Source organism: Buteo buteo, chromosome 11, assembly GCF_964188355.1.
Source record: "Buteo buteo chromosome 11, bButBut1.hap1.1, whole genome shotgun sequence".
In the NCBI taxonomy this organism is placed as follows: Eukaryota; Metazoa; Chordata; class Aves; order Accipitriformes; family Accipitridae; genus Buteo; species Buteo buteo.
In genome coordinates, this window is record NC_134181.1 from 26,753,560 (window position 1) to 26,776,040 (window position 22,481).

Below are 22,481 nucleotides of genomic sequence, written 5' to 3' on the forward strand. Positions count from 1 at the left end.
ACCCCGAGCCATTTCACCACCGGGTCCCAAAAGTCATGAGGCTGTGCCCAAAATAGCGGGTTATTGAATGGCAGGGGGAAGCCAACCACGCTGCTGGGACCTCGTGCTCCTGCCCAGCCATGCTCGGGGAGAAATTAGGTCAGGAGGCAAGGGGAAATGTCACGGGTCCTCCCCACACCCCCCCAAGGGACCCAGGCGTCCTGGCACGGCAGGATCACGCCAGAGAAGGGCTGAGCTGGTGGCGTTGCTCCGTGCCCCTTTGCCACCCTCGGTGCCCCATGGCTCGCACAACCTGTGGGATCCCCGCATGGCCCCGTGGGGACCTTGCACAGCCCCATGGGGACCATACACATCCCATGTGGACCTTGCACAGCCCCATGTGGACCTTGCACCCCCTATGTGGACCTTGTACAGCCTGGGTGGATCTTGCACCGCCCACGGGGAGTGTGTATGGCCCACGGGGACCTCGCACAGCCTATAGGGACCATGCACAAGAGCGCCTGTGACAGAACTCCAGCCCCGCTTCAGCCGAAGCACAGAGTCAGGGGTAGGTTTCTCCAGCTCCTCCTGCAGTTCCGCAGGGCTGAGCCTGGCTCTGGGCTCCCCTGGGAAGCTGGCAAGAGGGAAATGAGAGCCCAGAGCAGGGGGCCATGAACCAGCCTTGCTCACTTGTGTGCTGAGTAGCAGGGTCTCTGCAGACGCACCCTGGGGTCCACGGCTGGGTGGGAGCATGGCAACCAAACACAGGGGCGCACACGCTGGGTATCATCAGGCTTTTAGGGGGGGAAAAAATCTAGCACAGGGGAGCCTTGGAGCAATCACTGGGATGGGGTAGAGCCAGAACTGACCCAGACATCTGGCAGCCACTGGGGTTTACCGGACTGGCCCATGGCTGAGCGGGTGCTGAGGGCCCTGCGAGCCCCACACTGGCCCCCTCCAGGCCCCCGCGTGCCCGGGGGGATTAAGGTCAGGCCGCCCCACTAATCCCAAGGGTAGTTTAAAATGTGAGCTTGTGCCCGCTGCCGCCCCCCCCAAGGTTGCACCCCAAGGTGCTGCATGTCTTGAGACACCCACAGAGCACCCTTGGGGGGACCAGACAGGAGTGGGGGGACACAGCTCAACCGTTGGGGTGGGAGGGGGGCCAGGGCAGCTCTGCCTCCCTGCAGCAGGCTTCGGCTAAACCTCCAGTGCTGGCAGGCAAGAGGGACAAGCTCCTTACGACTCCCAGGGAAACGCTCCTGACTTCCGGAGCCCTGTGGGAACCAGGGCAGCAGAAACGGTGCGGGGGGGGGGGGGGGGGGGGGGGGGGGCGGGCAGCCAAGGGGGCACTTGGGTCCGCTCCCCAGCCCTGGGCAGGACATGTATCCCAGCATGGGGTGGAAAGGGGCCCTTGGTTGGGCCCATTCCCAGCTCGCTGCTTTTGGGGGTGTTGATACTGGCACCCCAGCCTGTGCAAAGCAGCAGGGCTGGCACCTGTCCTGGGCACCTCATGCATGGTTGTGCAATTGCAGGCTGGGGACAAAGTGACTCACCTGAGGACATGCAGGGAAGGCTGTTGCAGAGGGAGGAAGCGGCAATAGTGGTGGATCCTGTTTCAGGGCTCAGGGCACCCCACTCCCACACAGGCAGGAAGGGGAAGGAGGGCAGGTTCCAAAGGAGAAGTGGGATCTGCTGGCGCCAGTTGGGCCAGTTTCCCGCAAGGGAAGTTTCGAGAGGGGGCAGTGCCATCAACCAAAATTGGGTGCTGCAGGTGCTATGGCAGTGTGGGGATAAATGTGGCCCACTCAGAACCAGATCCTGGCAGCTGCTGGTAGCACCACAGCTGGGCCCCAACCCCCTTCTGGGACCCCCCCCCCAAAGCCAGGTAGCATAGGCAGCCAGAACCAGCACGGCTCATCTGGGCCGGGTGAGTGGTGATGGGGGGGGGTGAGACAGGGCTGTAGAGGTGGGGGTGCAGGGATGGGGGTGCAGGGACACAGTGCAGATTTGGGGATGCAGAGATGCAATGTAGATATGGGGATGCAGAGATGGGGGTGCAGGGATGCGGTGTGGGTATGAGAGCACAGAGATGGGGTGCAGAGATGCAGTATAAAGACAGGGATGCAGAGATAGGGGTGCAGGGATGAGGGTGCAGGGACGCAGTGCAGATTTAGGAATGCAGAGATACGGTGTGGATATGGGGAAGGGGGATGGGGGTGCAGAGCTGCAGTGCAGATTTGGGGATGCAGTGTGGATATGGGGGTGCAGAGATGGTGGGCAGGGATGGGGTGCAGGGATGTGGTGTGGATATGAAGGTGCAGAGATGGGGTGCAGGGACACGGTGTCGTTACGAGGGCACAGGAACATGTCAAGAGGGGCGTCGGAGGGGACACACGTGGGTGCGCAGTTGTGTGCATGTGGGGTGTCTGCGTCTGTCCACATCTGCGGCGGGGGGGGGTAGGGGGGTGGGTGTGCACAGTCATGCGTGTGTGCACGCGTGTGTAGGTCTGTGCTTGTCGGTGCCGGTGAGCATGCCGGTGTGCGCCCACCCGTGCCTATGCACGAGCCCAGGGTGCGCAGCCGTGTGTCCGTCTGTCGAGCTTGTCCGTGTGTCCGTGTGTGGCTGCGGGGGGGGGTGTGGGGGGGTGAAGGCCAGCCGGAGCCGGCGGCCGAGGTAAAGCCGTAGCCATGGCGACGGGAGCAGGATCCGGTGGCCCCGCAGGGATGCTGGTCCCTCCAGACCCTCCCGGCCGCCCGGGCGCGGGGGCTGCCACAGGTCGGTACCGCCGCACCGGGACTGGGGCCGGGCTGGGGGTGCCTCCCCGGGGGGGGTGAGGCTGAGCCAGGGCTGGGGGCAGTCGCCATAGCGGGGATGGGCTTTGGGGACACACACACACACACACCCCCCCAGCTCTGATGCTGCCAGGCAGTGACAAAGGGGCTGAGATCCCAAGGCCAGGGAGAGAATCCCTGCATCCGCCTACCTTGCAGCCTTGCCTTTGCCCCCCCCATATCCCCCTTTCTTCTTCCCATAGCTCCTTTGCATCTCTCCACATCTCCTCTCCCCCCCCAATTCCCTCCTGCGCATCCTCCTGTCTCCTTCCTGCACTGCCCCACATCTGTCCCCACCCTTTGCATCCTGCCCTTTGCATTCCTCTTGAATCCCTCCCCTATCTCCCACTGCACCCCCAGTTTCCTCCCCTGCATCTTCCCATATCCTTACTGCACCTCCCCACACTCCCCCCCCTTGCTTTCCATTCCTGCCCCCCTCACTCCTGCTCTGGGTCTGGGGGTGGATTGAAGGAGCCTCCCCCAGTCTGAATCAGGCTGCTCCAGCCCCTGACTTCTGCCTGGGTGTTGGAAGCATCCCCACACCCCCTGCCATGCCACCGGGATACTCCTGGGGTGGGGGACATGGGCAGGGGGTTAGCATCAAGCAGCAGAGAAGGACCACACATTTCCCTGCTGCAAGGGGACCCCAGTTCCCAGCTGCCCGGGAAACTGAGGCATGGGGAAAGTCTTGGCAGGCAGGACATCAGTGCCAATGTGGCCACCAGCTTCACGTCTGTCCTGCGCCATCGTGTCTCACCTTGCTGAGCACAGAGGCTGGGTCTGGCTCTTTCCCAGGGCAGGTTAAACCACTCTGTAAGGAGGATGTGTGTTTATTGGCAGCATAATATTCCCTGGCTTGGAGGGAATCTAGAGAGTGGGTGGGACAGGGAACGAAGTCCCATGGAGCCACGACTGTGGTGAACCCAAAAGCATGAGGGAAAACTAAACCACCCAGATGTTGAGAGGCACTTGGCAACACTGGCTTTCACGTGCCAAATCCTATGCAGGGAGGCTGTAACGCTCCCCCCATCCCCCGCATGTCCCCCCCCGACCACTTTGGCCAGGGGACCCAGAAAGGAAGAGGGACAGGGCTGTGACAGAGCTTCGGCTCCCCATGTCACTGGAGCAGCCTTGAGGCTGCTCTCACTTCACACTCTGTATCAGAGCTGGCTTGTGCCAGGGGAACACTCTCTGGGGGCTTTCCCCAGCCCTGCCACGTTCCCCTGAGCCTTCAGCCTCACCAAGGAGCCTCTGCTCCCTTTCCCATCCCTCCTCCCCCTCTGCCGGCCCTGGTGGCTCCAGCCCAGGGCAGAACAATGCGGCCGGTCCAAGCCTCCGTGCGGCCCTGTTTCTCAGCCAACCCTTCACCAAGTGGGAAATCCGGGGCAGAGTAACCTAGTTTCTGTGCTTACAAGGAGCTTTCTGTCCCAGCCAAGCAAGGTGGCGGGGAAAGCGCTGCCCTCCCGGGGCTTGGTGTCCCAGCGGGCAGATGGTGGCACCGGGGGAGGCAGGTAAGGAGGCCCTGATGGGGCAGGATGCTCCTCAGCCTTGTCTGGAGTGGGATATTGGGGTACCTCAGATGTGGCTTTGGCTTCGGTGGGTTTCTCACCCACAGCTGTCCCAGAGCAGCCTGGGCTGGAGGATGGAGCCTGCAGGGAGCGAGGACAGCTATGGGCTCTTTGGGGGGGGGGCGATATCAGCCCCAGGGGTCTGTTTGTGGGTGTGATGCTCAGACCCGCTGTCGATCCTCACCGTCACAGAAGGAGAAACGACATTGCTTTGCTTTCACCCCAAAGATTTCCACAAAGCCAGGAAGGGAACCCAAGCATCCGGGCACCCGATTTCCCCCTGAGCACCCCAGTCGGAGGAGCAGAGCACCCCAGCTCCCATCCCGACTCCCTCCGCCAGGCTTCGCTGCCCTCCCTTTGGAGTGCAATGCAGGCGAGGCAGGAGCAGGCGCCCGCTGCCCCAACCTGCTGAGGCTCGTCCTCTTCCAGCAGGACTTTCTGGTTCCCAGTCCCCGGCGAAGCAACACAGGGCTGGGTTGGGCCGCAGCGAGCCCTGCCACGAGCCGGGTTGGAAGCCTGGCAGCACGGCCGGACCTTGGCCAGGCACTGGGCATGGGTCTGTGGGGGTCTTCTGGCCACAGCTCCCTGGGGCCAGGCGCCTGCCAGGTGCTGATGCTCCAAGGACGGAGGTGAGCCAGCTCTGTCCTCACCCGCCGGAGAGGTAATGCCGCTCGCTGGGGAACAAGGTGGCTGCCTGCAAGGGGTCCTGGGGACCACACGGTTCTTGAGACATTGCTGTTTCTCCATTGCTTCCAGCAAGAGCTGCAAAAAAAGAGCTGCAAGTGCAGGGTGTCCCATCCCCCCGCCCCCCAGTTTTTGGACCCTCGGGCTGCTGATGGAGCTGCACAGAGGAATCCCTGATGGGGGTGGGCGCTGTGGGGCTCTGCAGGGGCAAAGGCAGGAGCATCTGGACACCCCTGTGCCAGGGAGGTCTTGGTGCAGGGAGCCCAGCAGTGTGTGGGGACGTCTCTACCTCTGCCGGGATGGCGGTGGCAAGCTCTCGCCCATATTCAGGGGCCATCCACGGTTTGAGGCACCGGGGCCCCATGGCCCCCCCCCCGTGCTGGCTGCTGGCTTCCCCCCTCTGGTTTCCGCTCAGTGACGGCACTTGCCCTAAGCCTCTCTCTTCCCGCAGGGATGGTGCTGGGACCTTCGAGGGGTGCATCCCTGCCACCCCCCGCCATGCCCAGAGCTGCCCTCCGCCTGCTCTGCGGTGTGGTGATGCCAGCTGCCATGCTCTGCGCCGAGCCCCTGCCCCGCATCACCTTCCCCAGCGGTGAGTACAACACTGAGAGAGCAAAATGGCTGAGGAGGGGATGAGGACAAGCTGGGTTGTGGGGGGGGACAACATCGGCTTGAAAGCATCTGTCCCCAGGGTTGAGCACCCAGCATCAGGGACCCACGGGCTGCTCTCCATCACAGCCTTCCCATCTCGTTACCCCTCTCGTTAGCCCTGCACAGGGCTGGGGCAGGGGACGGGTGCTGGTGGCAGCAGGGCGATGCAAATGGCTACGGGGCTGCCGTGGAGTCAGATGGGATGAGGCCGGTTGGGACCCAAACACCTTTGGGAGTGGGAGCTGGGTGTACCCCAGGGTGCCAGCTCTAGCAGAGCAATTTTGGGACCCACCTGGCACCTGGGGATCTGCCCAGGGCCACCCTGGAAAGGGAAGGCTGCCTCCTTGATGGGACAGGGCACCGCGTCCTGCCTGTGTGTTCAGCCAAATGGCAGGTGGCAAAGAAAGGGGTTTGGCAGTGCTGTGGGATGGCGGCGTTTGGGCAGGCGGGAGAGATCTGTGCCCCCATGGCAGGGCTGTGCCCTCATGAGGTCCCTGCCCATGCTGCCACTTCCCCTTCCCCACGCAGCCATTCTGAGAACTGCAAAATCTCCCTTTTCTTTTTCCCTGTTTCGGTGGCTGGCAGAGGCAAACAAGAAGCCTCCAGCCCCAGCTGTGCTTGTGGGCACCGTGGGGGCTTGTAACCCCCCATAGGCTGGCACCTTGGGGTGGTGGATCCCCCAATTGGAGCATCACCCCACAGCCATGGCCACAAAGCATCACGGGCACAGCTTGCAGCCCAACAAGGAAAAAAGCACTCTATTTCTTACAGGACAGCAAAGCAGCATCAGAGGGTGAGGGATGCGTGGGCTTTGCAGCCTGGGGACATTCAGCTCTTGCAGCAGGACCCAGAGGGGGCAGTGGGGAGGTGGGGACCTGGAGGGGGAAGTAAAGATGGCAATGGGGGGGCCGTTGGGGAAGCAACGCACCCCATTTCCTATGTAAGAGGTGACACAAGCCGCAATGGCAGCTGCTGCCACATCCGCCCAGCGTTGACGGTGGTGGTGGTGGTGGTGCTGGGCCATGTGTCTGTGTGTCCCTTGGTCCCCATCATCCCCTTTTGCTCATGCCAGGGGACCCCCGACGGACGCTGACCCATTTCAGCCAGGACAACGTCTCCCACTACGACATCTTCCTCCTGCATGAGAGCGAGGAGGAGCTGTACGTGGGGGCCCGTGACCGGGTGCTGGCCCTGACCGTCGGCACCCCAGGCAGCATCCGTGCCAAAGCCTCGGTGAGCAGCAGCTGCTTTTTGGGGAGGCTGGGCGGGGGTGCCCTCTGCTGTGCCTCAGTTTCCCTACTTGGGCTGTGCGATTGTGGCCTGGCTCAGCAGTTGTGGACCCTCTCCCTTCCCTCCGCAGATAATGTGGGGACCCACGGCCGAGAAAATCTCCGAGTGTGCTTTTAAGAAGAAGAGCCAGGAGGTGAGAAAGCACCAGGGGGGGGTTCAGGGGGTCCCACAGAGCTGCGGGGATGCTCATCCCCTGCCTCTGCTCTTCCGCTCCCCCCCAGACTGAGTGCTTCAACTTCATTCGGGTCCTTGTGGCCCTGAACCAGACCCACCTCTACGTCTGCGGGACCTACGCCTTCAGCCCCGCATGCACCTACATCGTGAGTGTCCCCACCAGCCAAGGACGGAGACAAGGGGGGGGTCTCCAGACATGTGGCATTGCCGTGAAGAACCGCAAAATACTGGCCCAGGAGCCCCAGCGGGATGGGGGATTTGAGCTAATTGCATCATGGGAAGCCCCATGGGATGTGGGGAGCTGGGTGCCCCCCACCACCAAGGTGCACCTTTGAGTTTCATGCACTAAAGGAGCCCATGATGTTTCTAACCATGGCTGCCAGCGCCTTTTCACTTGCCGGGTCCGATGCAGATGGTAAATCCCTGGTTTTGGGTCCCAGTTCCCTCAGGTGACCCCAGGCAGCCTGTCCTGCCTCAGTTTCCCCACTTGCTGAGCATGCGGTGAGCACTGCAGCTTCCCCACAGGCCGGAGGGAGTACACAGCCATTTCTTGCAGATTTGGGCTTTGTTTTAGCTCCATTGGTTGGTTTTTCTCCCCTTTCCCACAGCAACTGGAGAACTTCACACTAATGTCCAGCGGCAGAGGACAACCTTTCCTGGACGGGAAGGGCCAGTGCCCCTTTGACCCCCAGCACACCTACACGGCCCTGCTGGTGGGTGAGTACGGGGCCAGTGGCCCCCACGGGTGAGCACCCATCCCTGGGATGGAGTGGAGGGTGACACTGTGTGGGGGTGTCTCCCTGCCACGGCTCACCCCCACCCTGTCCCCGAGCAGATGGCGAGCTCTACGCTGGCACCATGAACAACTTTCAGGGCAACGAGCCCATCATCTCCCGCTCACTGGGCAGCCGGACCCTGCTCAAGACGGACGCCTTCCTCCGCTGGCTGTCAGGTGAGCAGGGAGATGGTCCTTGGGAGGCCCCCTTAGCCCCCCTCACCCTCCCCGTGCCAGGGGGTGCCCACAGCAGCCCCCTCCTCGTTCCACCTCCTCACCTATCTGCCCCGGCTGTGCCCCACAGCTGACGCCGCCTTCGTGGCCTCCTTCAGCATCCCTGGAGACGACAAAGTCTACTTCTTCTTCGAGGAGACAGCCGATGAGTTTGATTTCTTCGAGCGGCTTCTGGTGCCACGGGTGGCCCGTGTCTGCAAGGTGGGTGCAGGGACGACAACAGAGGACGATGATGGCAGATGATGAGGGTACCCAGCTCCTGTCACCCCGGGGCTGAGCATCCTCCCGGCTCCCACAGAGTGATGTCGGCGGGGACAAGGTGCTGCAAAAGAAGTGGACGACGTTCCTGAAGGCCCAGCTGGTGTGCTCGCAACCCGGCCACTTCCCCTTCAATGTCATCCATCACGCCTTCGCCCTGCCCCGCCGTGACGGCGGTGCTGACTTCTACGCCGTCTTCACCTCACAGTGGTGAGTCCCGACACCCAGGGGTGCTGCAGGTGCAGTGGGGGCCCACGTCCTCCCCATGCCCACTTTGCTGTCCCTGCAGGCAGGCGGGCAGGGCGGGCAGCGCAGCCGTCTGTGCCTACAGTCAGGAGGCTCTGGAAAAGGTCTTCGAGGGCAAGTACAAGGAGCTGAACAAGGAGAGCTCCCGCTGGACGGTCTATGGTGGCCCCGACATGAATCCCCGGCCTGGCAGCGTGAGTGCTGCCTACCTCGGGGATAAGACCCTCCAGGGGATGATGCTGATCCCCATGGGGAGGGGCTTGTCTGTCCCAGTTTGCCCTGTGTGCTGGCACTGGGGTGAGATGGTGGTGGTAGTGCAGGTGGGATGGGAAAGGGGGAGGGTTCCCTTTGCACCCAACTGATGCTGTCACAGGGCAGCCTGGTGGTGCGTCCCCCCCCGCTCCCTGTGCCTCAGTTTTCCCATGCCAGCGCTGACTCCTCTCTCCCTGCAGTGCTACATGGGTCCCTCCTCTGACAAAGCCCTCACCTTCATGAAGGACCATTTCCTAATGGACGGGAAGGTGACACCCACCCAGGGGCAGCCACTGCTGGTGAAGACGGACATCACGTACACACGCATCGCGGTGGATGAGACTCGTGGCATCTCGGGGGCCACCTACCGCGTCATGTTCCTGGCCACAGGTGGGTTTACATGGGGGTACACACGGGGTACCTGGTCACCCCTCCTACCCTTCCCTTGGCCCCCCAAAACACCAGTGATGTCCCCTGTTCCCCTGCAGCGGAGGGTTTCCTGCACAAAGCGGTGGAGCTGCCCGAGGGTCCTCACATCGTGGAGAGCATCCAGCTCTTCGAGAGACCAGAACCGGTGAAGAACCTACTGCTGGCCCCGGGGAAGGTAGGCAATGCGGATGACCCAACAGCCCACCCCAAGCCCGGCATGGGGAGGGCAGGGGGGGAGGCTCAGCCCGGCACCTCTCCCTCCCCAGGGCATCCTCTATGTGGGTTACTCCAGCGGTGTTCTCCAAGTCCCGTTGGCCAACTGCAGCCTGCACCGGAGCTGCGCCGAGTGCGTGCTGGCGCGGGACCCATACTGCGCCTGGTACAGCCTTGAGGGATCCTGCCAGCCTACCCGTGCCGCCGCCGCCGAGGACATGTGAGCTGGGGAGGCGGCAGGATGAGGATGGGAAGGGGGGGTGCAGCGGGCACCAGGATGCTGATGCCACTCTCCTGGTCGCAGGAGCGCGTGGCTGCAGGACGTCGAAGGGGGGAGCCCAGCCACCATGTGCCACCGCGGGAGGAGTGTGGCCATGCCCCGAACCTGGGGGGCACAGGACGATCCCGTAGCAGAGAGTTGAGTATGGGGGCATGGCGGGACGGGGGGGTGGTGCAGCAGGACCGGGACTGGAGGGAGGGATGGGGCACATGGGGTGCACTGCATCACCCTGCTCTCCCTCTCCGCAACCCGCAGGGCTCAGCCCCCCGCTTAACGCTGTGGTCTACTTGCGGTGCCCCCGCCGCTCCGCCCTGGCCAACTACAGCTGGCAGCAGCCCGGCGGCCCGGGGGGCCGGGGGGACACGGCGCTGCTGCCTAACCACACGCTGGTGGTCATCATGCAACGAGGGACTGCTGGCACCTACAAATGCCGGGCCACTGAGAACGGCTACACCTGGACCGTGGCTCACTACCAGCTACAGGACCCCAGTGGGGTGGCCCCCCAGCTGGACGAGCTGGCTGAGGAGGAGCTGGCCTGGGGGTCTTCAGTCCCCGGCACCCCCCGGTCTTACTGGCCCCAGTTTGTCACCGTCACCGTGCTGCTGGCTGTCACGTTGGCCGCTGCCGCCTGCCTGGCCCTCCTCGCCTATCACGACCAGCTCAAAGCCAGGAGCAAGGTACGGGGGTGCAGTGCGCCCCATAGCCCCCCATCCCAGCGCCGGGAGAAGGTACCCCTCAATGGGGGGACCGGAGAGCCCTCAGCACCCGAAGTCCCCACCGAGGAGGAGGAGGAGGAGGAGGAAGGCTCCCGTGCTTGCTGCCCCCAGCTTGATGGGGACATCGATGTCGATAACAACAGGCTCCACGTCCCGGTGGGGGGCACGGCATGACGCCGCCACTGGGTCGGGGAGCCTGTGGGGAAGCAGTAGGCTGTGGGAGATGATATGAATGTGAAGTTTGGGGTTTTTTTTTTAATTTAATACACATGTTTTAACATAAGGTAACATTTTGGGGTAGTGGCAAGGGGCAGCAGGGTGGGATGGGCCCCTGGGAGCAGCGGGGGAGGCAGCAAGGGGGTGGGATGAGGCAAGGAGGTGGGGTGGGAGGTGAGGAAAGGACATGGGGACAGGGAAAGGACGTGGGCACAGAGAAGGAACGTGGCCGTGGGGCAAAGCCATGGGGCCGAGGGCAGGATGTGGCCATCAGGCAAGGACATGGGGTGGGGACGGGGCAGAGTCAGTGGATGCTGACACTGGTGTCACCCCAGGAAAAAAAACTGGGATCCATAAAAGCTCCAAAATGGGGAAAGCTGAGCCTGGATGGGCTCCACGGGGTGACCCCACAGGCACCCACCCTATGCTGCCAGACCTCCCCACCCTGCTCCCCACCGCCCTGGGTGCTGGAGGGGGGCCCACAACACCACATCACCCTGACCCCCAGACAACCAAGGTGGTGGAGCCCCCCCTGCCCCAGCTGCACCCCAGGGTTGGCCCCCACTGCTTTTTTTGATGATGTTGAGCCTTCTTTTTTTTTAAGACAAACCAGCTGTAAATTTTCCTGCTCTTTGTACATGCGATTTTTTTTATTAAAAAGGAAAAGCTACTGCATTGTGCTGCTGGGCCCAAGGAGCAGCCCCAGAGGGGCAACGCCAGGCCCCCTCAGCCTCAGGCCTTCACGTGCGTGCACGTCTGTGCAACCTGGGGGGTGTGCAAAGCGTGAGTGCACCTGCACATCTGTGCGACGTGGAGGCGTGCAAGGCGTGCGTGCGTCTGCAGTATGTCTGTGGAACGTGCCAGGCAAGGGTGTGCGAGATGTGCACGGGAGCAACATGCGTGCGGGGAGCGCACGTTCACGTGCAACACAGGGGCGTGCAAGGGCGCAACTACGCATGCATGTGCAACCTGGGGGTGGAACGCGTGTGCACGTGCAGTGGGGGGGGGGGGGGGTGCAGGGTGTGCATGTGCAACGAGGGGCGAGGACCCGGGGGACGGGGGCACACCCCACCCCACAGGAAGGGGGAAACGGCCCTCTTACAGCTGCCCATCACTCCCTTCCTTTCGATGCATCTCTGCTGTTTTCCCCACCTCGCTGCGCCCTCTGCCCTTCCAGCAGCCAGCACGGGAATTCTTCCCCGGAAACACAGGAGTGGCACCCAGCCGTTAAGTGCCGCTGTCCCTTTAAGAGCTGTAATTCGGCGCTTTCCCTTTAAGGTGAGGGCGCAGCTGCGGCCTCCCGCCGTGCGCATGCGCACTCCCTCCCCTGCGCGTCTTCCCTAGGCACGGCGGGCGGCCGTCCTCTTTACTGCGGCCGGAAGTACGCGGAGTCACTTCCGGAGCGGCGTCAGCCCTTCCCCAAGATGGCGCCGGTACTTGGGCGCTGATTGCTCGGGCGACGCGCGAGGCCCCGACGCTCTGCCCGCCGTTCACTTCCGGCCGGCGGCCGCCGACTGGGGGAGAGCGGCCATGGGGCGGCGGGACCGGCCGGCGGCGGGGCGGGACGGGGCGGGGGTCTCCCGCCCGCCGGCCTGAGGTGAGAGCGTGGCGGAGGCCGGGCCTTGGGGGCGTGGGGCGGGTACGGGGGGGGGGGACTCGGTTGTGGGGCGGGAGGAGGAGACCTGGCCTGGGCGAGTGGCGGCGGGGCAGAACGGTGGTGGCCCGGCTAGGGGCCGGTTGGACGGTGGAGGGGAAGGGGGGGGGGCGGCTGCTGGGAGCGTTTGGGGGACCCTGGGGGGTCTGGCTGTGGGGCGGGACGGTGGGGGTCTGCGGCAGGGGGGACGTGATGGGGAGCACCCGGGGCAGGCTGCCGAAGCGTGGGGGGAGCCGGGGTGTGTGTGTGTGTGTGCTTCGGGTCGTGCCGGAGAAGCGGGGAAGGGTTGGAGGAGGTGGTTTGGCTCAAGACTCGCTTGGCTGAGGAGGCGGGTGCTGCGGCGGTGAGGGGCCCAGGGGCAGGTGGGGAAGGGGATGGGGGTTCCCTGCTCCTCCGGGGCTACGGGAAGCAAAGCTGCCAGGGGGAGAGAGGAGGACATGCCCGCGACCTGAAACCACTGTGCTGGGAAAGGCTTTTTGTCTGCCCAGCTGCTGATCCACTCAGTGACCTTGAGCAGGTCCTGTGCCAAGCTTCGCACACATTTGTCACCTTTAGAGCCCGTCAGATTTTTTTGTCTGGCCCAATGTAAGCGCCGATGGCTTTATCTATAAGGTAGGAGGGTGGTTTGCTGTGCCAGCTGCCTAGCTCTTGCGCACGGCCTTCTGCGTACAGGAGGCGGGGGGGAAGGCAACGCGAGGCTGTGGGTGCTCTGGGAAGTGCTGGCCTTAGAGTGTCTCTGCCTCACCGTTTACAGAGAGACAGCTGCTTGCAGAGGAACTGCAGATCTTCAGTGAGGCTGGTTTTATATCCACTTCCACCCTGGGGTAAATTTAAGGAGTGCAACAGTAAAAGACTTTGAAAATGGAGCTGCCTACTTAGACCAGGTTTGGTATAGTGTGGCACAGATAAAAGCCTTCAAATCAGAGAGACTTGTAGTGGATTTGTTTGATCTCATGCTTTCCCACTTGAGAGGATCTCCACAGGCAACCGCATATAGTGGTTGGGGCTTGGAAAGGCGGCCCTGCCGCCTGCTTCTGGATGGTTCCCAGGCTGTCATGCTAAGGCATTAGTATGCTGAGCAGGAGACACCCTTGGCCAGGGGTACACAAAGGCCCTGTCTCTGTTTGCCAAAGAATCGTATTTAGGTACAGCTGCAGCAAAAATGGTTTGGAGAATGGATTGATGGGGCTGCATTAAAAAGAAGATAAATTGCGGGGGGGGGGAGGGGGGGGGGGCAGTGTCATACTAAGTTGCAGCCTGTGTTTAGAAGACTGAAAGTATCCTGTAGGTCATACCACAAACTAGCGAGAGAGCAGAAGCAGGTACAGTCTGTTTGGTAATCCTCTGCTTTAATTTCTAGGCAGAAATTCAAGAAATGCTTTTCTATTCTTTGTGAGAAGTCACCATGTGTATAGATCTATTGAAGTGTAGTTTGGGCGTGGAAACTGTTCAAGTGTTGAAGTACAGAATGGCTCCGTGACCTGGGAGGGAAGCTAGTGTACTTGTATTTCATTTTGGAGGCCAGATTAGTTCTTTTGAGTTTTAGCAATTACTTTTATATCGATCTCCCCCAAATTACTTGAAAGATCATCAAAGAATTGCTGAAACTGGATGCAACAGGTTCACTGCTCTGAGTGAGGCCCTAGATTTAATTTCTGGAAGAATAAACGCTCTCAGCAAAACTCTCATCTTGGCAGACCAAGAATTGTGGCTGTGGTGGTCAAATCAAAGCATGCCTGGTGATGCCAGGATGCCTTCCATCTTCACCTCCCCGCAGCAGGAACTTACGGCTTTGATTGCTTGTGGGCCCTGGGATTAAAGTGACATTGTCTTTCTAATTTAGATCCTGAATGAAAGTAGTTATTAGTAAGAGTCAAAAAAAAGTACAGTTATTTCCTCAAGGAGGTTATGGCTAAAATTCTAAAAACAAAGCACTATAGCACATAAAACTAAATAAAAGTCAAGGATACATTTTTTATTATTATTTATTTGTTTTCCTTATGCAGCAATGAGTATTCTTTTTAGTAGGTGCACCTTATCTTTCACGTGGGGAGCTCTGTTACATATGGTTCAGTTTTTGGGTGGCAGAGGAGTTTGGAGTATGGACTAAACCCTCAGGCTTCACCAGGAAATTGCATTGGCTAGACTTTTTTTTTTTTTAATAAAATATTAAGCTAGTGGGGCTCCTAACAAGAACAAAATAATGTTTTTGTAGGTACTGTGTGCAGATAATTCCTGTGTAGGAAGCTTTATGCTGTCTAATTATGCCTGTATTAGTGAACCAATAATACTGCAATTATAATTAAAGCAAAATGACTTTTGTTTAGACAGGCCATGGTATTTGTTATGCGTTACCTGTCAAGTCAATTGACTGTAACAATGAAGTGTAGTTTTCTTTGTACTAGGTGAAATAGGATTTCCCCCACCCTCCCTGTTGGACCTGGATGCCCTTGGGTATTTTTAACTCCACTGCCCATCAGCAGGAGCCATGGCAGCCTGTAACGCTCTTTGCTGATGTTAAGCAAATATTTTGTTGGCAGATAGGCAATGAAATGGTCTGTTAATAGCATCCCCCTTACCTCCCCACCATAATTTCATAATCGTAATTTCTTCTCTGTGCCAGAGGTAAATAATCGCCCATTGTTTTGTTATTGCATTTCTAAATCAAATGGCTCTTGACTGTTTGAGCTCTCTCTTCATGAAGCCTGCAATTTGTAGACATTTACGCTATGGCCTTTCTGCATTACACTGATAATGTAAAATGGCCCCCAAATTGGTGTATGGCATTGACCATATCTCATGTTAAATTTGAGTTCTCGCTCAGTCTAGATTCAAAGTGAATCTGTTTTCAAATCTCTGGTTTTGGCACACTTCTTCCAGTTTCTGCATTTGCAAGTGGAGCCACTTGGTATTGCTCTGCTCTCCAGCAGTTCCGCTTGTGCCTGTGCACAGACTTCAAATGCCCATTTGCCAGAGCCTGGAATATAAGCTGTGATGCAGCTGCAGTCAAGCCCTTTCTAATAATTTAGCAGTCTATTATTCCTGAAGACTCGTAGGCTTTTTTTGATATGGAAAGAAAGTCCTTGTGGTCAGCGAAATAATCAGTTTCATGCTGGGTTGATTCTTTGAGATGCTCTTCTCTTTTTGCTTGTATATGCCTGGCCCTGCAAGGAGGTTCACTTATGCCAAGCTTAGTTAATCATGCACCAAGTTAGAGCAAATTACAGCCAAAAAGGAGGGGGGTGGAACTACTGAGAGTCTTGTCCTGGGGAAGCAGTTGTTTGTGATTGCCAGTATGTGACAGCCTGTGGGATGAGACACAGTGATAGTGCATCAGGGGCAGGAGCCAGGTTCAGGAAGGGTCTGCTGGTGGAGGCTGAACCAGGACCTCCCCTCCTTGTCCCTCAGTTCCTGGTACTCTGAATGCTGCGGAAAGTGGAAGCATGGCAGGTTTGTGAGTGTTACCATACGAGAATGATGATGCAGTATTGGAAGTGAGGATGAACTTTGCTCGCTGAAAAGCTCAGTTAGGCATTGGTCGCCTGAGAGATCCCTGGGCTGTGATTTTTAACACTTTCTTTTCAGGGTCTTGGTCATCAGCGTGGAGACTCTACGTGGCTGTTTGCATTTGCCTTGTTCTCCCATCGTTGCTCCTCTTTTCATGACCTTCTCTTCCTCCTTCCCTGGCATGCATCACCCTCCAGATTTAGGAAGGTCGAAATGGAAATGCCCAGAAAAATGTGTCTAATTTGTGCAGGGAATCTGGAAATGCAAATGGAGACCTGTCACTTCCTCCTTTGTACAGAGCCTGGAACTGAAAGTGACATCCTGACATCTAGGAGCATCACAAACCCGGAATGACTGGGGAGAAGCTGCTTTGGTTGACAATCCGTAAACCTGCGTGTTTGTTAAAAGGTAGTGCTTGCTGTTGGAGCAGTGCTCTTTCTCTGTGGATCTCAAACTGCTTTGCAAAGTCTGGCAAGCTTTGCTTTGCAGCAGAGTAGTCTGGAACTGTAGCGAGAACTGCTATGTATGCAGACTGCTGTTAGAGTTTAACAAATAGCTACGGTGACATCAGAAGGTGCCACCATCAACGACGTGATACGGCCCTGCTTCCTGAGGTTACAGTCCCACTGCTCTGCCAGCAGAACGGTTTGTGCAAGGGCTCTCTGTGTACTTCCGGAAAATCAGCAAAGTTAGGTGACATAGGCTGCTTTAGCTAACTTAGGTACTTCATCATCTACTGAAAAGTGTGTCTCGTTTCAGATGCCAGCACTTCCAGTCTAGTCAGTCAAGATAGGAGGGCTGAGCCTGGATCTGCTCTGTACTTTTGAGGTAGATCTGGGACATACCACCTCTCCTACCCCACTCCAAGGAGTCATGGAAGACAAACGCAACATCCCCATCATTGAGTGGGAGCACCTGGACAAAAGGAAATTCTACGTGTTTGGGATTTGCATGACTATGATGATCCGGGTGAGCGTTTACCCTTTCACACTCATCCGGACACGGTTGCAGGTTCAGAAGGGCAAGAGCCTATACAATGGGACTTTCGATGCTTTTGTGAAAATCCTGCGGACAGAAGGGACAGCTGGGCTCTACCGTGGCTTTTTGGTCAACACTTTCACCCTGATATCTGGACAGTGCTATGTGACGACATATGAGCTCACTCGAAAGTATGTGTCACGGTACAACAACAACAATGCTGTGAAGTCTCTGGTGGCAGGTGGCTCAGCCTCCCTGGTGGCCCAGAGCATCACGGTGCCCATCGATGTGATCTCCCAGCATCTCATGATGCAGAGGAAGGGGGAAAGCATGGGCAGGTTTAAGGTGCAGAACCAAGATGGCAAGCGGATGTTGGTCTTTGGCCAAACCAAGGACATCATTGTACAGATTTTCAAGGCTGATGGCTTTAGAGGCTTCTACAGGGGTTATGTGGCCTCGCTGCTCACTTATATTCCCAACAGTGCAGTCTGGTGGCCCTTCTACCACTTCTATGCCGGTAAGTGAACGGAGACTTTGAATGTGTCTTATCCCAGCAGACCTAGAAGCCCCTAAGATCGACTCTGAAACTGTGGACCCAGTGTGATTTGCTTTCTCTCTTTGAGAAAAAGAGAGAGGGAGCAGAACCTGTCTTGAAACAAACAGCTGTATCCAATTTAAACAAATTCTGCAGATGTTGGGTGGAAGTTTAACAGAGCAGCAGTCTTTTAAATACAGAGTTAAAGAATAGGGGTCTGAGTGCTAGAGGACTTAAAACTAGATGGCTCTAGGCAAGAGGGACTTGATGCATCTACTTTAACTTTCTCTTCCGCTAATCCCAAATAATGCTTACTTTCTGCCTGGAAGTGGCGAAGGCTGTTGTCTGGCATCGGGCAGAGTTCTGAAGCCACCATGCAAGTATAGTTCGTCTTTCAGTTCACATGGACTCGGCAGTCTTGTATATGGCAAAAAGACTTCTAGAGCCACAAATCTCAGCAAAACCAAACAATAGGTGGAGACAAAGGCCAAATCTTCCATGGTTTTGTGTCTTAAGATCATGCTTCAGTTTCTGTAGCTTTAAAACTGGCACCAAGCCTTGTGATATAAAACTACACTTAACAGTATGTTCTCTCTCCCTAGCTCAGCTCTGGTAATCCTCAGGGTGTTCCCAAATACTAAAGATGCTGGCCAGCTCAGATTTACTTTTTCCCCCCGATAATCCTTTAGATTTCTGTCATGCAGCTTTGCATGTAGTTTTTAGACTAATACTTACCTAATAGTAATCTGCCTAAAAGTGATGATAGTGAGAGGCTTGGATTTCACTGTACTAGGCTTAAAGTATATCTCGGAAATCACCTGCTTTTAAAAATACAGGTGTCTTGAATGTCTAGTTTGCTTTTCAGAGTGGGCACATTCTGGTAAGAATGGGGAGCATTGGTTATGCATCAGTGCTGCATTTAAATGGCAACAGCAGCTTGGGATGTTGGTCCAGTCTGAACTTTTTGGGAGCGCTTTCTTCACTCTCTATGTCAACAATTTTTAATACCAGGATCCACTGTATTAATTGTAAGACTTTCATGCCAAAACAGTTCAAAAGTGGACCTCTAAGAACAAGCAAGTTGATATGGACAGAATGGAGCTTGCCTCTTTGAGATATTTGCTCTCTTACCTAGTCTTCTGCAGTGGAAATCAAAATGATGCTAAAATTAAGCCCCAGCTGTTAATACATCTCTACTTTGGCTGCCTTTTCTTGTCCTCTGTCCCTGGATAGTGTGCTGGTCTCAGCTGGCAGCAGGGGTCGTTGAACCTTCCTCGGGGCTCAAAGTACACTTTTGGCAGTGATTCAGATCAGTGTTCTGGGTCGTGAACAGAGCAACTTCTTTTTTGCCAGATAGACACAACCACCACATCATCTGAAGAAACTGGGACTTTTGGACTGTCTTCTGTACAACTTTAACCAATAAAAGTGTGGGAGATTCAAATCCTGTTTGCCAGGTAGCAGGAGCAGAATGAGGAAATCCCTGGGATGAGCAGTACATAGTGCTTATCTCCTTAGAGATCCCACAGCAGGATGCCATACAGGTATCGCTCGGACAGTGTGCTCGGTGGTAGTGACAGCTTTCTGGATCTGTGCGAACCTCTACAGACAGCTTCTGATAGTCTGGTGTAAAGGTTTCCCCCGTGCCTTTTAAAGGGGGGTGATTGTTTCCATGTTCTGTTTTGGGGACATAGAAGCTTATTCTGCCCTGTTTGCCCAGCAAGTCTGAGAGCCTGTGTTTGAGCTGATCAGACGCTGTATGATGGAGCACTGAGCTGCTGGGGTGTTTAAGGGCTTGCTCCCTGTGCTCTGCTAACTTCCTGGTTGATGTAGAAAGCACTACTTAGACATGCTGTGGGAGGAGGTGACAGGTTGTAAATCAGGGATTCTGCCCACTGCAAATCAGCCTAAATTAGCAGGTGGAGTTAAGGAACTGATAAGCAGCCACTCATCTGAAACTTTACTCTCTCTCTTCTGTTCCCAGAACAACTTTCTAGCTTGACTCCTAAAGACTGTCCCCATCTCCTCCTGCAAGCTATATCGGGGCCACTTGCAGCTGCAACAGCTTCCACTCTCACCAACCCCATGGATGTCATCAGGGCTCGGGTTCAGGTAAGAGCTCAGCCTGCTTGGCATGTCTGTCTGCAACAACAGCATGATGTAGGGGTGGGGTTCGGTCTCAGCTCTTTGATCTCTGTGGCTTCAGGTAAACTGCTCCCCTTCTCTCTCTGTTCGTAGGTTGTTTTGTCCTAGATATCATGCTGCTTAATTTGCACTCGGCATTAATAGGAGGCAGCTCAGGTAGCAAGGCTGGCTTTGCCTACTTGGACTGCTCAAGTGAGGTTCCCCAGCAGATGTGGCATCCTTCAGAAAAGGAGAGGTGCTTCTAGCAGTGTCAGTTTTAGTGAGACTTGAGCTGTCGTGTTGATCCAGCCCCTTCTAGATGGGGGCAGATGGGAGGAAGGAGGAGACAGGTCTAAGAATCCCACTTACTGCTGCCTCTGTAGGACTTCTTTCTTCCCCCCTGCTCCCCTCAGGGAGTTCTGGAGACGAGAGCAAGGTTATTGGACTGGTTGATCTGTAGTCTCTAGAGTCTTCAGTTGGAGCAGAACCCCAGAGCAGCTCGGCATGAAGTCTGGCAGCTCGGTGAATATTTGTTCTGACTTTGCAGGTGGAAGGCAAGAGCTCCATCATCCTCACCTTCAGACAGCTCATGGCAGAGGAAGGTCCCTGGGGCCTGACTAAAGGCCTCTCTGCCCGCATCATCTCAGCCACTCCTTCCACCATCGTCATCGTGGTGGGGTATGAAACTCTGAAGAAGCTGAGCCTCCGCCCGGAGCTGATGGATTCGAGACACTGGTAGAGGCTGCTAGTGGAAGAGAAACCTTCCTTTGAACCCTCCGAATTTGGACCGTCACGGTTGAAAGCTCGGGAGTAGAGGAGAGGCAGCTGCCATCTCCTTTGTCTCTAGCTGGTTTCATAGTACAAGGCAGAAGCAAGAGCAACTGCAATTCACCTCTTCAGATTTGATTGTAATACAATGCTCTGCTGCTGTTTCTGCTTAAAACCATCAAAATGTGACCTTCGGCAATGTGCTGTTTGCCTGTGACAGTTCATTCAAGAGCAGCCAGGTGTGTGAATGCATCCTGGCAAGTTCTTAATTCCCTTTTTTTAAATTAAAGACTTACTGGCTGAAGCAAAAAGCCAGTTTATTCTTTAAATTATTTTAATCTTTGCCAAACTTTCTAGGAGGGGAGTCTAACAGGCTGCAGCAGAGCCCTCTGGTGGGTTGGGTGCTGATTGCAGTTGTACTGTGGGAAGCTGGAAGAACAGAATAGACAAGTAAATTTCTCCAATCGCCCACATGTATTTCTAGAAGATGTGAGACGAGAGTAACCTGGAACCACTTAAGACCTTATTTACTGCATTTTGAGTAGATCTGTACATACCTTTTTTGTATATTCTTGGAAAATGTTTCCTATCTCTCATCCTTCAAACAGCAAGTTGGCTGATAGGCAAGTTAGGAGTTGAGTTGGCTGTTTGTAATTAGCCGATGGCAATTTTGACACCTAACCGATGTTTTTAATCTGTTGTTATTTAATTATTTTATTTTAGGGCAGCTTATTCTGATTTCTGGGGGACTGAGTGGTTGTTCTGTGGCCTTGTTCAATGTGAGTGTCAATACTGCATGTTCAGGGTGGCTGCTGCCACTTCCCACCTTTAGTTAGTTTAAGCACAAACAGATGCAGAGTTTGGAAGTGTCAGATTGCTGTGCTGCCAGCCACCGAGACAAGAACTGAACGTGATATGAGCTACAACTGGATGTGAGGTGGGGAAGAAAAAAAAGCTCGTACTGGCTTTTGATCCAGTTCAAACCTGATTGGCATGTTCATATTGAATAAGAAGTAATGGTTCACTAATATTTTGTAAGTTTAAATCCTGCTTATCCTGTTTGGGAAGGGCAAGGACGGTTCTTTACACACTCTTACTGGATCAAAATCTTAAGCTATGGTCTGTGTTTTTTACCAGATGCAAACTTGCAATCGAGTGATGAAGTAAGAGCCTGCTCTTTGGGGAGGGGGAATGAAGGGATTGTTTGACTTCACTCTGCTGGTCTCAGTATTTGAGATTTGCCTCTCGTGATGCCAGCCCACACACGGTGCTCATCCCAGTTAGTTGTATGTCTGAGAGGTGAGAGATACGCCTCCAAATAAGAGATGTATCACCGCCTCTGTTCATCTTGCTGCCATAACAAGGAATTCTTGGTTGTAGCGTTGATCCTGCTGAACTGTGGCTGCTGCCAGGCTCTTAGCTGTCTTTTCACGTGGGACTTGCTAAGTGTGGCTCTTGCCTTCATCCTGATGTCTGCAGTTCAGCCCGTGCAGAGACTGGATGTGCCACAGTTTCTGCTGGAGGTGGAACAAGTGCAGACAGATGCTGCTGAAGCTGGGAGAGAGACTTCTATGTTTAAGGGCAGAACTTGGTTATAAGATACAGTACTCTTTAATGGGGTTGAAGATGAGTCATCAAAGGCCTTTTAATCCCACCTTTGTTTTCTGCAGCATTAAATAAGGTGATGTATACCCAAGCCACTGACAGAGCTGTTTAAGCAGCGTGTTCTGCAAGCTGCTCTGCCATTACATTTTTGTTGTGTAAAAGACCATGCCAGTTGGCTCTTTCTGTAATAGCAGATTCTGCTTTAAAAAGTGGAACAGCAGCATCACAAGATTGCAAGGAAGTATCCTGCACGTACGGTAGCACTGTTCTCACAGAAAGGTCGTAGTGATACAGATATTAAACAATAATAATTGGCCTTTGCTGTTTACCAGCAGGGTAAGTCTCGGTGTGTGTCACAGAAGCGGGAGACAGCACGACTGTAGGGAGACACTCTCAAGCTTAATATTCCTCCTTTAACCAGCAAAGTTCTTGACAACTAATAAACTTCGGAGACCTTCAGTTTGACGCCTGAGTTTAAAAGTGCGTTAGTCTCAGTGAATGTGCTTGCCAGGG

At 55.9% G+C, this 22,481-nt stretch overlaps 2 protein-coding genes across 10 annotated transcripts; both read left to right on the forward strand.

Moving 5' to 3' along the window:
• Positions 1-5,435: 5,435 nt before the first annotated feature.
• Positions 5,436-11,434, forward strand: SEMA4A (semaphorin 4A). 3 transcript variants are annotated; one of them, XM_075039534.1, is made up of 14 exons: positions 5,436-5,655; positions 6,787-6,947; positions 7,075-7,137; positions 7,226-7,324; positions 7,787-7,895; positions 8,014-8,130; positions 8,258-8,388; positions 8,486-8,655; positions 8,735-8,885; positions 9,144-9,333; positions 9,432-9,547; positions 9,639-9,805; positions 9,890-10,002; positions 10,121-11,434. In XM_075039534.1, exons 1-14 carry the CDS (start codon positions 5,517-5,519, stop codon positions 10,753-10,755), a joined length of 2,361 nt encoding a protein of 786 aa, XP_074895635.1. In that variant the 5' UTR covers positions 5,436-5,516; the 3' UTR covers positions 10,756-11,434. The 3 variants fall into 3 exon arrangements, with proteins under 3 accessions (XP_074895635.1, XP_074895636.1, XP_074895638.1); XM_075039535.1 differs by having other exon boundaries at positions 8,777-8,885; XM_075039537.1 differs by lacking the exon at positions 7,226-7,324.
• A 775-nt stretch (positions 11,435-12,209) lies between these two features.
• SLC25A44 (solute carrier family 25 member 44) lies at positions 12,210-21,048 on the forward strand. 7 transcript variants are annotated; one of them, XR_012652270.1, is made up of 5 exons: positions 12,210-12,394; positions 16,037-17,453; positions 18,825-19,015; positions 19,456-19,583; positions 20,143-20,252. XR_012652270.1 is itself a non-coding variant. In XM_075040943.1 (5 exons), the coding sequence occupies exons 3-5, from the start codon at positions 16,832-16,834 to the stop codon at positions 20,332-20,334; spliced, it is 942 nt and encodes a 313-aa protein (XP_074897044.1). In that variant the 5' UTR covers positions 12,210-12,394; positions 16,037-16,366; positions 16,718-16,831; the 3' UTR covers positions 20,335-21,048. The 7 variants fall into 7 exon arrangements, 6 of the variants coding, with proteins under 6 accessions (XP_074897044.1, XP_074897046.1, XP_074897045.1 ...); XM_075040943.1 differs by lacking the exon at positions 18,825-19,015 and having other exon boundaries at positions 16,037-16,366; positions 16,718-17,453; positions 20,143-21,048; XM_075040945.1 differs by lacking the exon at positions 18,825-19,015 and having other exon boundaries at positions 16,257-16,366; positions 16,718-17,453; positions 20,143-21,048.
• The last annotated feature ends 1,433 nt before the right edge of the window (positions 21,049-22,481 follow it).